The 13012-nt window shown below is 38.1% G+C and overlaps 2 protein-coding genes across 2 annotated transcripts in view; both read left to right on the top strand.

Annotated features, from left to right (window-relative positions):
* The first annotated feature begins 34 nt into the window (after positions 1 to 34).
* Positions 35 to 4805, top strand: tal2 (T-cell acute lymphocytic leukemia 2). Its single transcript, XM_079815620.1, has 3 exons — positions 35 to 251; positions 1350 to 3107; positions 3228 to 4805. The coding sequence occupies exon 3, from the start codon at positions 3243 to 3245 to the stop codon at positions 3570 to 3572; it is 330 nt and encodes a 109-aa protein (XP_079671746.1). The 5' UTR covers positions 35 to 251; positions 1350 to 3107; positions 3228 to 3242; the 3' UTR covers positions 3573 to 4805.
* The window catches only part of LOC307125617 (UDP-glucuronosyltransferase 2C1-like), a 24326-nt gene continuing 11348 nt past the window's right edge, over positions 35 to 13012 (top strand). The window contains exons 1-2 of the mRNA XM_079815618.1: positions 35 to 251; positions 1350 to 1466. The gene's annotated coding sequence lies outside the window, so the exon portion shown is untranslated. The remainder of the gene's footprint in view (positions 252 to 1349; positions 1467 to 13012) is intronic.

Raw genomic sequence — 13012 nt, 5'->3', positions numbered from 1 at the left:
ATAAACACGTCAGTAATGTGACCGTAATCACCGCGCTCTTTCAGATGGAAAAAAGCTGTGAGAACAGAGCATGCTGTTCAAATCTGACCCTTTTTAACCGCTCTCTTCATTGCAAGCATTGGGTCAAATCAATTGTCACTCTTACTGCATTGTCAACAGTGTACTAAATGCTCAAATAGGAACAGTTGGGAAATGTTCCTACCTTTAATAGGTCCTCGCTGAGGCAGTCTGAACAAACCACTGACCCCACAGTAAGTTACTTGCTTTTATTTTGCTAATTGGCTGTTTTTTTCCTTTTCCACCCGTTTTATATATATGCAGTACATCATACAAATAATATAATATACTGTATATACTTAAAATATAATTATATATTTTTATTTTTAAATCTAAATAATATATACTGTATGTATGTGTATATGTATGTATGTGTGTATATATATATATATATATATATATATATATATTAGTTAACATATTTATATTTACAATAATAAATATATTGTAGCGCTATATATATATATATATATATATATATATATATATATATATATATATATAGCGCTACAATATATTTATTCTTTTAAATCTAAATAATATAATGTTTACTTAAAATATATATATATATAATTTTTAGTTAACATATTATTTATATTTAAAATAATAAATATATTGCAGCTATATATATATTAGTTAACATTATATTATTTATAAATAAAATAATAAATATATTGTAGCTATATATATATTAGTTAACATATTTATATTTAAAATAATAAATATATTGTAGCGCTATATATATAGAGAGAGAGAGCTACAATATATTTATTTTAAATCTAAATAATATGTTAACTAAAACAATATATATATATATATATTTTTAGTTAACATATTATTTATATTTAAAATAATAAATATATTGTTGCTATATATGTCTGAAAATGTAAAGATATGAATAATAAATTAATATTATTTCAATATAATTAATATTTGTTAACATTTATTAATGTTTATATTTAAAATATATGTGTGTGTGATGTTTAAATATATAATATAAATATTAGATGTATTTAAATTATGTAATTTATAAATATATATATTATTATTTTTAAAGCAGAATTGTATTTATCATATTTTGCTCATTTTTTATTTCATGAGAATTTGGTTCTCAGTTGCTTTCAATTCATGTAAATATCAGCTTTGTCTTGGAATTTCTCGAAGCTAAATGAAAATTATACATATTTGATAGTTCATTTGAATTGCACAGCTCTGATCATTGGTGGTATCATAATAAGAATTTGATGATAAATATTTGAATTCATATTGACAGCTATAACCTTTGATTGCAGACTTTGGACTGAATCTGAGAGATTACTGGAGTGTTTTCACAGGAGAAACATCTGGAAGTCTTCATTTTGCATTGCTGGAGAAACAATTGCGACATGCCACGAGAAACCGGAGCTCAGGTAGGCCGAAAGTTTGAGAGTTTCGTTTCGGGGCAGGTTTGCGCGTTGTTGGAAGTTTTTGGCCTATCTGAAAGGCAGCTCTGCAGGTGCAGGGAGTGTCGAGCGGTCGAGTCTGTATGAATGGAGTCGTGAATTCAACTCCGTTCTAACTGTGTCTGTCCTCTGCCTGACTCCTAATCCCTCCATAATCCCATTATGCAAATCCCCCACAATTCTCAGAGAGACTTTTAACGCAACAATTGCTGCAGCGAGACACCAGCTTTTGATCTGAAGGGAGGTTGAGAGTGCGGGAGAGAGCAAGAGGGGGCTTCGGAGACCTTGGCCCCAAAGAATGTGCTGATCCACAAGCTTGCCTCTGTCATAACCTAGTGTAATTTATGTGAAGCCCCAGGACATGCTAAACAAGATTACCATCATTCAGACAAAACCCATATTATTACTCTGTCAGAGTGAATATGCTGTGGGTTTTTTGGCACCGAGTTGTCCAATCAGAGGAAGGTTTTCATTATTATGTCACTTCACTATGGGACGGAGTGGCTGTAATAGATCTGTTAGCAGGTGGACGTCCAGCATCCCAACAATAGAGAGAAACACATTTTGCACAACGGCCACGTATTTGTTAGAGCTCATGGGCAATAAGTCTGCTTTGAATAGTCCGTCGTTTCTGTTGTGGAAGTGTTTAAGATAATAATAATGAATAAACTTAAACTCGCGTCAATAAAAATGGTATATGCTGGTTCATTCAGTGCCATTCGAGAAGATCTGCATTGTGAAGATTTATAAGAGGAAAACATTATCATATTGGATATTATTCTGTGGATTAAACATCAAAACACTAAAATAATTGTCAAAACTATTTAGAAGCATAGTGATTTTTTTTGGTTAAATACGCTGTTAGAATGTTAATCATTGGATTATACCTTCCTTTTAATTAGTTTGGGCTGTTTATATGAAAATGGAAATTTAAAAAGTTAAATATCATTCAAATATCATTTAATATGAATATTTCGTATTTAATACATAGTTTTGAAACTGCTACGAAGTCAAGATTAAATTATAAATTAAAAGTCATAGAATTTATATAATTTAATAATGTAAAAAATAAACGGATAGAATTAAGAGTTTTTGAAGTCGAGATTAAGTCCAGGATACGCTGCATGAGACAAAAGCTTTTATTAATGTGCCGCGTTTGGTTTAAACACTAGACTGCAGTTTGTTTTACATGTTCAGTTGGTCAAAAGCTGGATTTCCTCGTATTTAACCCCTGAATGCTATAGCTGTGAATGAGAACATGATGCATTATGTTAATCAATTTAAACGCATTAATGGCAGATGCAAAATCTTTTCCCCCACTCACACCCTGCGACGTCACAGCAGCATGACTATAAAAATGAGAGGCACAAGCCAAACCCCACCCCTCCCTCACATCCTCTCTCTCCTTCACCCCGTTTTCTGTCTGAGGAGTTTGTCCAAGGGTTCAGTGAGAGCGAGAGGACGGATGCGGGCGAGTATAACCTGACAGCATTTTATCTTTCCACTGCTGCTTTCACCTGCCGTCGGGACTATTTTGGGGATTTTTCATGCCAGAAAATTTGTTCCTGATGCACCAACGTTCATAGAGCCTCAAGACAACGGAAAGTGGTAAGATATTGCTTGTTTGTAACAGAATTATTTCATTGAAAGAAAAAATAATAATAATTCCCCCGATATGTAAAATGCAATGGCATGACGTCTGTCTTTTTTTTTTTTTTTTTTTTGCAGAAGTACCGCAGTATCATGACCAGGAAGGTTTTCACCAACACACGAGAGCGCTGGCGCCAACATAATGTTAACACAGCCTTCGCAGAGCTGCGGAAACTCATTCCCACGCACCCGCCTGAGAAAAAGCTCAGCAAGAACGAGATCCTGCGGCTGGCCATGCGCTACATCAACTTCCTGGTGACTCTGCTGGAGAGCCAGGGCGGAGAGCCGTCGACTCACTCGCAAGCCGCGCTCCTCACGCTGCTCACGGGGAACATGCAGAACCTGCGCACCGACCGCACCTGGACCAGCGACACCGACCCACCCTCGCCCGGGTCCAGCTGCGACAGTTCAGAAGCGTGGTAGAACTAAACCACCGTACGCTTCTGGTCTGAGGCGTGAGGATTCTGTGATTGTGACATTTTTTTTTTGAAAGTTCCATCGCCATGGAGAGACGACGCTGGAGTGGATTTCCGGAACTCGGAATGTTCATGTTCACTATGACATCACAACCATGCCGTTTGGAAATGAATGATCCGGTGGGAACCCAGAGACACTTTATTCACCAGTACTTCAAAATTGCTGTCATGCGTAATCGAGCGGAAAACCCTGAACAACATAAGCATTGTCAAGAATGCACTTTTGGAAGCATCTCCCCAATGCTTTTTAGTATTAATATAATTTAATCTCCTAAAAACTCAAGAATGTTTTGTTTGAGATTGAAGCTCAGATTTCTAATGTTAATTTATTTGATTGTATTTAATGTTTTTATTTAATATTTATGCTGTTAATGGATGCAGCACATGCAACTAGTTGTACATTAAATTGTAATTTATTAAATGGAAAATGTTATTGTTTAAACTTCTCTGCATTTACAAATACAAAATATGTTTTGCCAAAGATTATTTTTGTGCGTTCATTATTATTAAAAAATTTAGATTGTTTTTTCTCATGAATCATATAATTGTGTTTCTTGAAAATTATTATTTATATCGGTTTTATATTAGAATAAGTAAAAACATTCTTGGAATTCACTAAAATATCTCAATCAAATGTCATCAGGTTTGTGAAAGCGTGTGTGAACGTATTGGTCTGCTCTGATTGGCTTTCATGTTGTGGTCAGATAATTGTTCACTGCAGCGGCAGTTTAAGAGCTGTGTGACCATAGCGATGACCTCTGGAAGTGTCCAAGCCACACGAGAGAGGGGATTGTAGACACAGCTTAACTTTTGGCCAGAGGTCATCTTGGAGTCAAAATCCACACTCGTCAGTGACCAATCAGGTGCACAAAGATTTGTTACAATCGAACATCAGTTCAGAAAAATGGATCTTATTTTAATTAGACATTTAAAGAAGTGACAAGATTGATTAAAATGATTCATATGCACAGACTATTTCAAATGTTTCGTAACTGGCCGAATCTCATAAAACATGTAAAAAACACGTCATTTTTCACCCCAAAACCAAGAGATTATATTTTGCATGAAGAAAATAGTCTAGTTTAGGACCAATCTTTTTCATTTTGCATTGCATTTTGCACTTAATCTCAGTGTCAATAGTAATATATGTTGTTTTAAATGTAATTTATGCAGATTTTTTAATAAAAAAAAAAAAAACATTTTCAAATAGTGAGCATTATTTTTTACAGTATTTAGAATAAGAGTTTTTTTTTTTTAGCATTATATTAATGAATATTTTTTGGGGGGTAAATGTGTTAAAGTCAGGTGGTCAAAATGAAAAAAAAAAAATTTTCCTTTTGATTTTTGGGGTGAAATAAGACCTGACCATTACTTTGAGACATTCAGCCTATTATAGGATGATTTTGGATAAATGCATGTAACACTGCAAATGAGCATATCCATCATTTATGTTCCGATCACTCTGGTCTATAGACCACTTTTGACCTAAAGAGTAAAAAAATATTCAGTTAAATCCCACTTAGCCGTGTTCGAATCATCATCACAGAGGAAGAGTGAGTTTACGGCAGCTGTTCATACCACTTTACCCGTTTGAAATCAGCAGCTGACCGCCCTCTGTACTAATCGCCATTTAACACAACACACAATCACAACTGCAAACACAAAAAAGGAAACTTTGTGATCCTAAAACCAAACACGGAAAAGCAAAGCTCATATGGCGAGTGTGTGAATGGCTACTAATGCTTATTTAAACGAACCCTTCTGTTTTAGATCTAATGTTCAAACAACACGCATCAGGCATCATAACTTTGAGTATCTGACAAAACTAACAGTGTTTAGAATACACCACAAATACACCATAAACGATTTATTTTTCGCACAGCTCAATATATAAAATGGGATATGGGCAGTGCCACACGGCATTTTAAATGTGTTAAAAAGATCGAAGAATATTGGAACTGAAAACATTACAAATAAAATATAAAATATTCACTTCTTAACTTTTAGGTTTACAATATCCAAATAGAACAACTAGCTAGATCTCTCTTATTGTAGGCTACATCCACTAAAAGACAGAAAATATTGCTTTATCAATTGTATAGACAAATCATTAAATAAACAATTTCATAACATTCAACAATAGAGCAAAATAAATAAATACCTAATAAATTTACTATTTTTAATAGCTATGAATAAGTAATTTTTGTAGACAAGTGATGTTTCCTTAACTCCTCCGTGGTCAATTTTATTTTAGACATTTTAAAATATCACTCTCACTAAAAAAAAATTCACATCAATAAGCGCAGCCGACTACCTCTCACAATCACGCACGCGATTGTGTATGCTTCTGACGGACACTAAAATGAGTTTTCTGCTGAATTCTGCGCACGCCTGGATATAGGCTATACAGTATACTCACAAAAAAAATATATATATACATATATATATATATATATATATTGTAAAATCCAACAGTTGTTCTTACTAAGACTTTTTAGTAAACTTTACTTAATGTCCAATAATTTGTTGAACTTACTTAAAACAATTAAGTAATCTGAACTATTTGCGTGCTATGCCTTTGTTACTTAGAAAACCCAAGTAAACATTACTTGACTGGTTTGAGTACCATTTTGCCAAAGCAAAAAAACAAAGCAAAAAACTAGCGGGCGGGCAAAGTGTTTTTGAGGCGGGGCAATTTTTTATAGACTTTTCACTAATTTCCTCCACTACCTCTCACCATAATTGTGATTAGTGTACCCTTTAGTTCGGCACTTGGAACTTCATTCACATTATTGTAATTCTCTTCCTATTAATGCAGCGATGCAACAAGAAATCATAGTTATCTGATTTCAAAAGAAGGGAAGTAATAAATATTATGTATATATATATATATATATGTGTGTGAATTAATTATATATAACATAACTATATTTCATGTCAAATAATGATCTTTTAACATATTATTGCTGATATTTATGGCATAACCTTTTAATTGGGTTGATATACTCCCTCTATATTTGTGACAATAGCAATTGACCATGCTTGAGTGAGTCACACACAGATGAACACAACAATGGTAACAAGGATTTTTTTTTTATTTATTAATAAGACCTTTACAATTTTATTTGCTGTCGTTATTGGGGTTATACTGACAAAAGACAAATAATAAAATAAAGCCAAAAATAGTAAAACAAAGCAATTAATTTATTCACACGGTTTAAGAAAGTAATGCTTACTTAATTGAATTAAGGCAACAGGTTTGCACAATTGAATTAAGTAAACTGAACAAATTAGTTTTTACAGTGTGTGTGTGTGTGTGTGTGTATATATATATATATTAGGGCTGCGCAATATATTGAAATGATCGAAATATCGCAAATGTACATATCGTAATATGCATATCGCAAGGGCACGCAATATCTGAATGATTTTAATAGGCTACTTCAACATTGTGAAAAGTGTACGTTTTAGGTCGACGCATATAACAGAGAATAGACTGAGCACACGACTGTTACTTATGTGACTTGCTTGACGTCAAAAAGAATTATTAAACGCAATAACTTGCAAAAAACAACTCCTTGCAGTCTCGTGCTGTCTGCTGTCTGACACACACACCGAAACGTGCGCACAAGCTGTTCTTTTTTTCGTGTCTTGTTACACACTCGAACTGTCAAATACACACACAGTTATATCAAAATGGCTGTCTTGATGAGTATCCATGTAAACACAGTCGGTTATGCTTTAAGTGAAAGATATCAGTTGGGGAAAGAAAAGGATTTTACACACTTAAAGCAATATCGTATCGCATGTCGAATATTGCATTATTTAACAAGGATATCGCATTTTTTCTTCAATATCGCACAGACCTAATATATATATATATATATTATATAGAAAATCTCAACTGCTTGATTTTTTTTTTTTCTGGCACAAAATGTAACTGTATTATCACCCAGCTCTGTATATAAAGTTTATCCACAAACAGTACACTCATGTAGAATAATAGGCCATATACTAGGGCTAGGCCATATATAGCAAAAGTAAATGGCACACATTGTTGCTATATTATCGCCCAGCTCTTTATACAAAGTTGTAAATATAAGACCAACTTTATCTGCATACGTACAGTATACTCCCATATAGTTCGATATAAACTAAATAGCAAATCTCAACTGCTTGATTGCGTGTATCGCCACAAAACGATATTATCACCAGCTCTAAGGCATGAAGATATTAAGATATTATAAACACTAGCATCATGATTTTCCGTAAAGCTGCTTTGAAACGATGCGCATTGTGAAAAGCACTTTATAATTTTTTTTGGGACTATGCATATCTAAGACTTCTTTCATCAATATATTGTGCTGTGATGTGTTTTAAATGGTTAAATCTGCTAAGATTAGACCCAAGCTCTATAACACAGCAACTGATATTTAAAGCAAATTTTAACACGTTGAAAAGAGAGTAATTATTAATAATAAATAATAAACCGAATCCGTTTCAGCATGACTAACACATCCCACGTCTCCTCTTCTTTCCAAGTGTCCTCCTCTCCTTCACTGTTCTACTCCAAGTATGCAGCTAATCTTCTATTGAGTGTGCTTTTCCTTATCGGAACCCCACACTCTGCCTAAATCTGTTATCACAATGGAGCAGATCATGGGCTTCTCCCTCCCTCCCTCTCTCGCATGCATTCACTCCCGCGCTCCGTTGCCCTCCCCGAAAGGAGGCTGAATGCAGAAGTGTCTCTGGTGCCAACCGATTAGCCCTGATCTCTTTATACGTCTAAACCAATTCACATGCTGCATGCTAAATTTTTCCCACTCTGTCTGAGCCCCCGTCTCCAAAAAAAAGGGCTGGAGGGGTCATAAATCCTTATATTTGCCCCCCCACCCCCCACCCACACACATAAAAAATGGAAGAGAGGGTAGGAAGTGTTATCTGTGTGAGACAGGAGAGCTGGTTGGAGTGCGGCAGGTGCATTGCTGGCTGGAGAGACTGCCATTGTTGGCTGGACAGCGGCTCTCTCCTCTAGAGCACTTTTTTATGGCACACTGACAATCCAATGATCTGTAATCAGATTAGGCAAATATATACTTCAAAAAGCAATACGCTGTAACTCACAGAGAAAGAAGAGTTAGAACATTTTGGGTTAAGGGAAAAGTAAAACCTCTGAAACAGAAGCACAAATTCTATGGAGAAAGCTATAAATGTTTGGCATTGTGATGTTTTTGTTTTTAGATGTTATTGATGAATATGTTTTCCCATCTTAGTGTAATAATGTGTTAGGGCTGGAACACACTACACATTCAGTCTGGAAGAGCTGACGTTTCACTGGCAATTAAATTTTTTGTTTTGTTAACACTTTATTGTGTCATTGTGACACGTTACATGTAGTTACCATAGTATTTGCTATAAATTATTGCAACTTTTTGTAAAATTTACTAGCAATTTTTTTTGTTTCAAAGTTAATCCTACACCATTTTTTCCCCCAGTGTAGGCTAGTTGCTGAAAGTCAGAGCTAGTATGCCGATTTTGGGCAGTTAGGGTTGACCGATTTTGCAGAAAATCATGCAGTGATGGGCACATACTGCAATTTTTAGCTTTAGACTATAAATCCAGCCATTCGGAAGGTATCAAACATGTCTTATATTTTGAGCTAATTTTAGAGCACATTGTTTTCATTCACCATGCGTCTCCTAGCAACGGGGTGCATATTGCTGTGTGAGTTGGTTGTTTTCGGTAGAATTTACTGTAAAATTCCAACCTTTCTTAATCCGTAGGGTTTAATATGGAGTTGGCCCACCCTTTACAGCTATGACAGCTTCAACTCTTCTGGGAAGGCTTTCCACAAGGTTTAGGAGTGTGTTTATGGTAATTTTTGACCATTCTTCAAGAAGCGCATTTGTGAGGTCAGACACTGATGTTGGAAGAAGGCCTGGCTCGCAGTCTCCGCTCTAATTCATCCCAAAGGTGTTCTAACGGGTTGAGGTCAGGACTCTGTGCAGGCCAGTCAAGTTCCTCCACACCAAACTCACTCATCCATGTCTTTATGGACTGACGCTTTGTGCACTGGAGCGCAGTCATGTTGGAATAATGCTGAAGCATTAAGAGTTCCTTTCACTGGAACTAAGGGGCCAAGCCCAACCCCTGAAAAACAACCCCCCCCCCCCATAATCTCCCCTCCACCAAACTTTACACTTGGCACAATGCAGTCAGGCAAGTACCGTTCTCCTGGCAACCGCCAAACTCAGACTCCTCCATCGGATTGCCAGAAAGAGAAGCGTGATTGGTCACTCCAGAGAACACGTCTCCACTGCTCTAGAGTCCAGTGACGGCGAGCTTTACACCATTGCAACCGACGCTTTGCTTTGCACTTGGTGATGTAAGGCATGGATGCAGCTGCTCGTCCATGGAAACCCATTCCATGAAGCTCTTACACACTGTTCTTGAGCTAATCTGAAGGACACACAAAGTTGGTGACTTATGCGCACTGTGCTCCTCAGCATGCGCTGACCCCGCTCTGTGATTTAACGTGGCCTAACACTTCGTGGCTGAGTTGCTGTTGTTCCCAATTGCTTCCACTTTGTTATAATACCACTAACAGTTGACCGTGGAATATTTAGTAGTGAGGAAATATCACGAATGGACTTATTGCACAGGTGGCAACTTATCACAGTACCACGCTTGAGTTCACTGAGCTCCTGAAAGCGGCACATTCTTTCACAAATGTCTGTAGAAGCGTCTGCATGCCTAGGTGCTTGATTTTATACACCTGTGGCCATGGAAGTGATTGGAACCCCTGAATTCAATAATTTTGGAGGGGTGTCCCAATACTTTTGGCAATATAGTGTATCTAGTGTTTTAAGATAGATAGATGGATGGATGGATGGATGGATAGATAGGGTTTGGTTTAGGGTTAGTTGCATGTAATTACGCACAATTTATAGTTATTGCTATAGTTACTACTTGTTACAATGACACTGCAAAATAAAGTATTAAAGTGTTAGTTCACCCTAAAATGAAAATGATGTAATTAATGACTCACCCTCATGTCGTTCCACACCGTAAGATCTTCGGAACACAGTTTAAGAAATTTTTGATTTAGTCCGAGAGCTTATACAATACATTTTGGTCCAAAAACAACAAAAACTACGACTTTATTCAGCATTGTCTTCTCTTCCCGGTGTGTTGTCAATCCGCGTTCACGACTCCGCAGTGACGTGACAGATGTTACCAGATAACAGGTCAGCAGCGTCACTGCGGAGTCGTGTGTCAGGGTTCTGTCACTTCGGTCTAGTTCACTCTTGGTTTGTGACAGAGCCCTGACACTCCTGTATTGTTTGTCTTGCCTCGTGTGAGCGCGCAGCTTTGAGCATGCTCAAGCTGCGTGCTCTTCTGTCCTTGTGTTTTGTGTGCGGGGCGTGGTGTTCGGATCCCAGCACTTCGGTCTAGTTTGGGTTTCAGTTTTGTGTTGGGATTCGGACATTCATGCTCCGCGTGTTTGTTTTGTCCTGTGAGCGTTTGCTCTTCTGTCTGTGTGTTCTGTGTAGCACACGGTTCATGTCTTCATCGGCCGTGTGCTTTCATGTTTTGTCTTATGTTGTGTAGCACGTGGTTGGTGTTTTTTCACTGGCTACGTGCTACGTCATGTTGTCATGTTGTCATGTTTTGTGTGAACATGCAGCTGGTGAGTTCTCATTAGCTGCATGTTCATGTCATGTTTGGTGTGAGCACATGTCTTGTTAAGTGTTTCTTTGTGCCATGTGCTCGTGTCCATTGTCTAACCCCGCCCACCTTGTTTCCTGATTATTGGTTAATTTGCCCCACCTGTCTTCCCTCGTTACCCTCCTTTGTTTGTTCCCTATTTAATCTCCTTGTCAAAGTCAAAAGTCAAAGAGTTCAAAGAGTTTTATTTGTCACGTACACAGTTACATACAAGTATACAGCTGGCAGTGAAATGTATTTGGTGTTGTGCGAGTCACACCGAGTCGCCATTTGCGGCGCCATCTTAAGTTGGACAGAAAATACAGCATAACATGAGGATAGGTAGGTAGGGGTGAGGAGATGAAAAAAAAACAACCCCCAGACTATGCTCCTACGGGAGCACAGTTTGAGAACAGTAAAAAAAACATCTCAGCAACATAAGCACACATTACGACATGAAACACGACTTGCAACAGGGGAGAGGAATTGTGGGGGTTGAGGTGTCCCAGCACAGCCAGGCGTCCCGGTCCAACAGCCATCTCAGGCGCTGGTCACAGACCCGCTTGTCAGACTGGGGGTACAAAGCGGCGAAGGTGAGAGATGGGTGTGTGCATAAGTGTGTGTGTGTCTGTAAAGTTCATGTGCATGTCTGTGTAGGCCTGAAGAGTCACGCCTGGCACCATAATCTCGGTCCTCCCGTTGTTATGGAGACAACCTTGATCAGATCCCAGTCCGAGTCAGCAGGTGGTTGGGGGATGAGTGCAAGAGCGTCTTCCTGCAGTGCTCTTCTGGAGGAGTTGTTGTCTCAGCAGCGGCCTTGGCCAAGGCCGTGCTGGTTGAGGGAGCCGAAAGCAGATAAGATTGGAATTTGTTTGGTCTGGGAGCGAGTAGCCACAATTTATGCCTACTCTCTTAGTTCGTTCTGGTCTCTGAAACCATTTTGCAAAGCAGTGAGTTTTTCCGTGATGATATCCATCTTGCGTTGCAACTCCATGATGTTATCCATGTTGCGGTTAGTGGTCCCAGTTTGGGAGATGACCGCTCTGCCCACTGCTTCAATCATGACGGGCAGCCTTGTGGAGCTTTGAACAGCTGTCACCGCTTTCTGAATTTTTCGATATCCCAGGGCAATGCCTGATCCAATCAGCAGAAACCCTGTTACCATGAATCCGAATAGGTAGATGTCTTCAATGTCCTCTACGGAAAGTGCCGCTAGACACACAACATGCCACCTCTCCCACGCGTCCATCGTGTAGCCAGCAGCAAACGTTCCAGCAGGGCAGTCAGGTTCCCCCGAACCCAAGCTTCTCGTCGAGAAGATGGTGTCAATTGCGTTGAGAGACCAGTTGATCAAATCCATAATTTTTAGTTCGAGAGCAGTGCGTGGAGAGTCTCCCAAGTTTAAGACAGTAGACTAGACGAGACGAGAGAAGCAAGCAGGAGAGGAGGGAGTAAGGAGACGAGAGGAGAGAGGAGAGAATGCGACCGCCTTCGCTGAGAGCCAGAGGGGAAAAGGAGTGTACGGTTGAACCGTAATCATCTGAAGGAGTGTACGGTTGAACCGCTCGACTTGCCCATTTGAGGCAGGGTGGTAAGGGATCGTCCTTGTTTTTGTGATCTGCAAGAGACCACAAACATTCTTGAATAGTGAACTTTCAAAGTTACGACCCTGGTCTGTGT

This window comes from Gobio gobio, assembly GCF_949357685.1.
Source record: "Gobio gobio genome assembly, chromosome: 4".
In the NCBI taxonomy this organism is placed as follows: Eukaryota; Metazoa; Chordata; class Actinopteri; order Cypriniformes; family Gobionidae; genus Gobio; species Gobio gobio.
Note: the sequence above shows the minus strand (reverse complement) of the source record. Positions and strands in the feature narration are given on the sequence as shown.

Coding starts and splice junctions, on each gene's coding strand:
- tal2 (XM_079815620.1), top strand. CDS start 3,243: ATGACCAGGAAGGTTTTCACCAACACACGAGAGCGCTGGCGCCAACAT.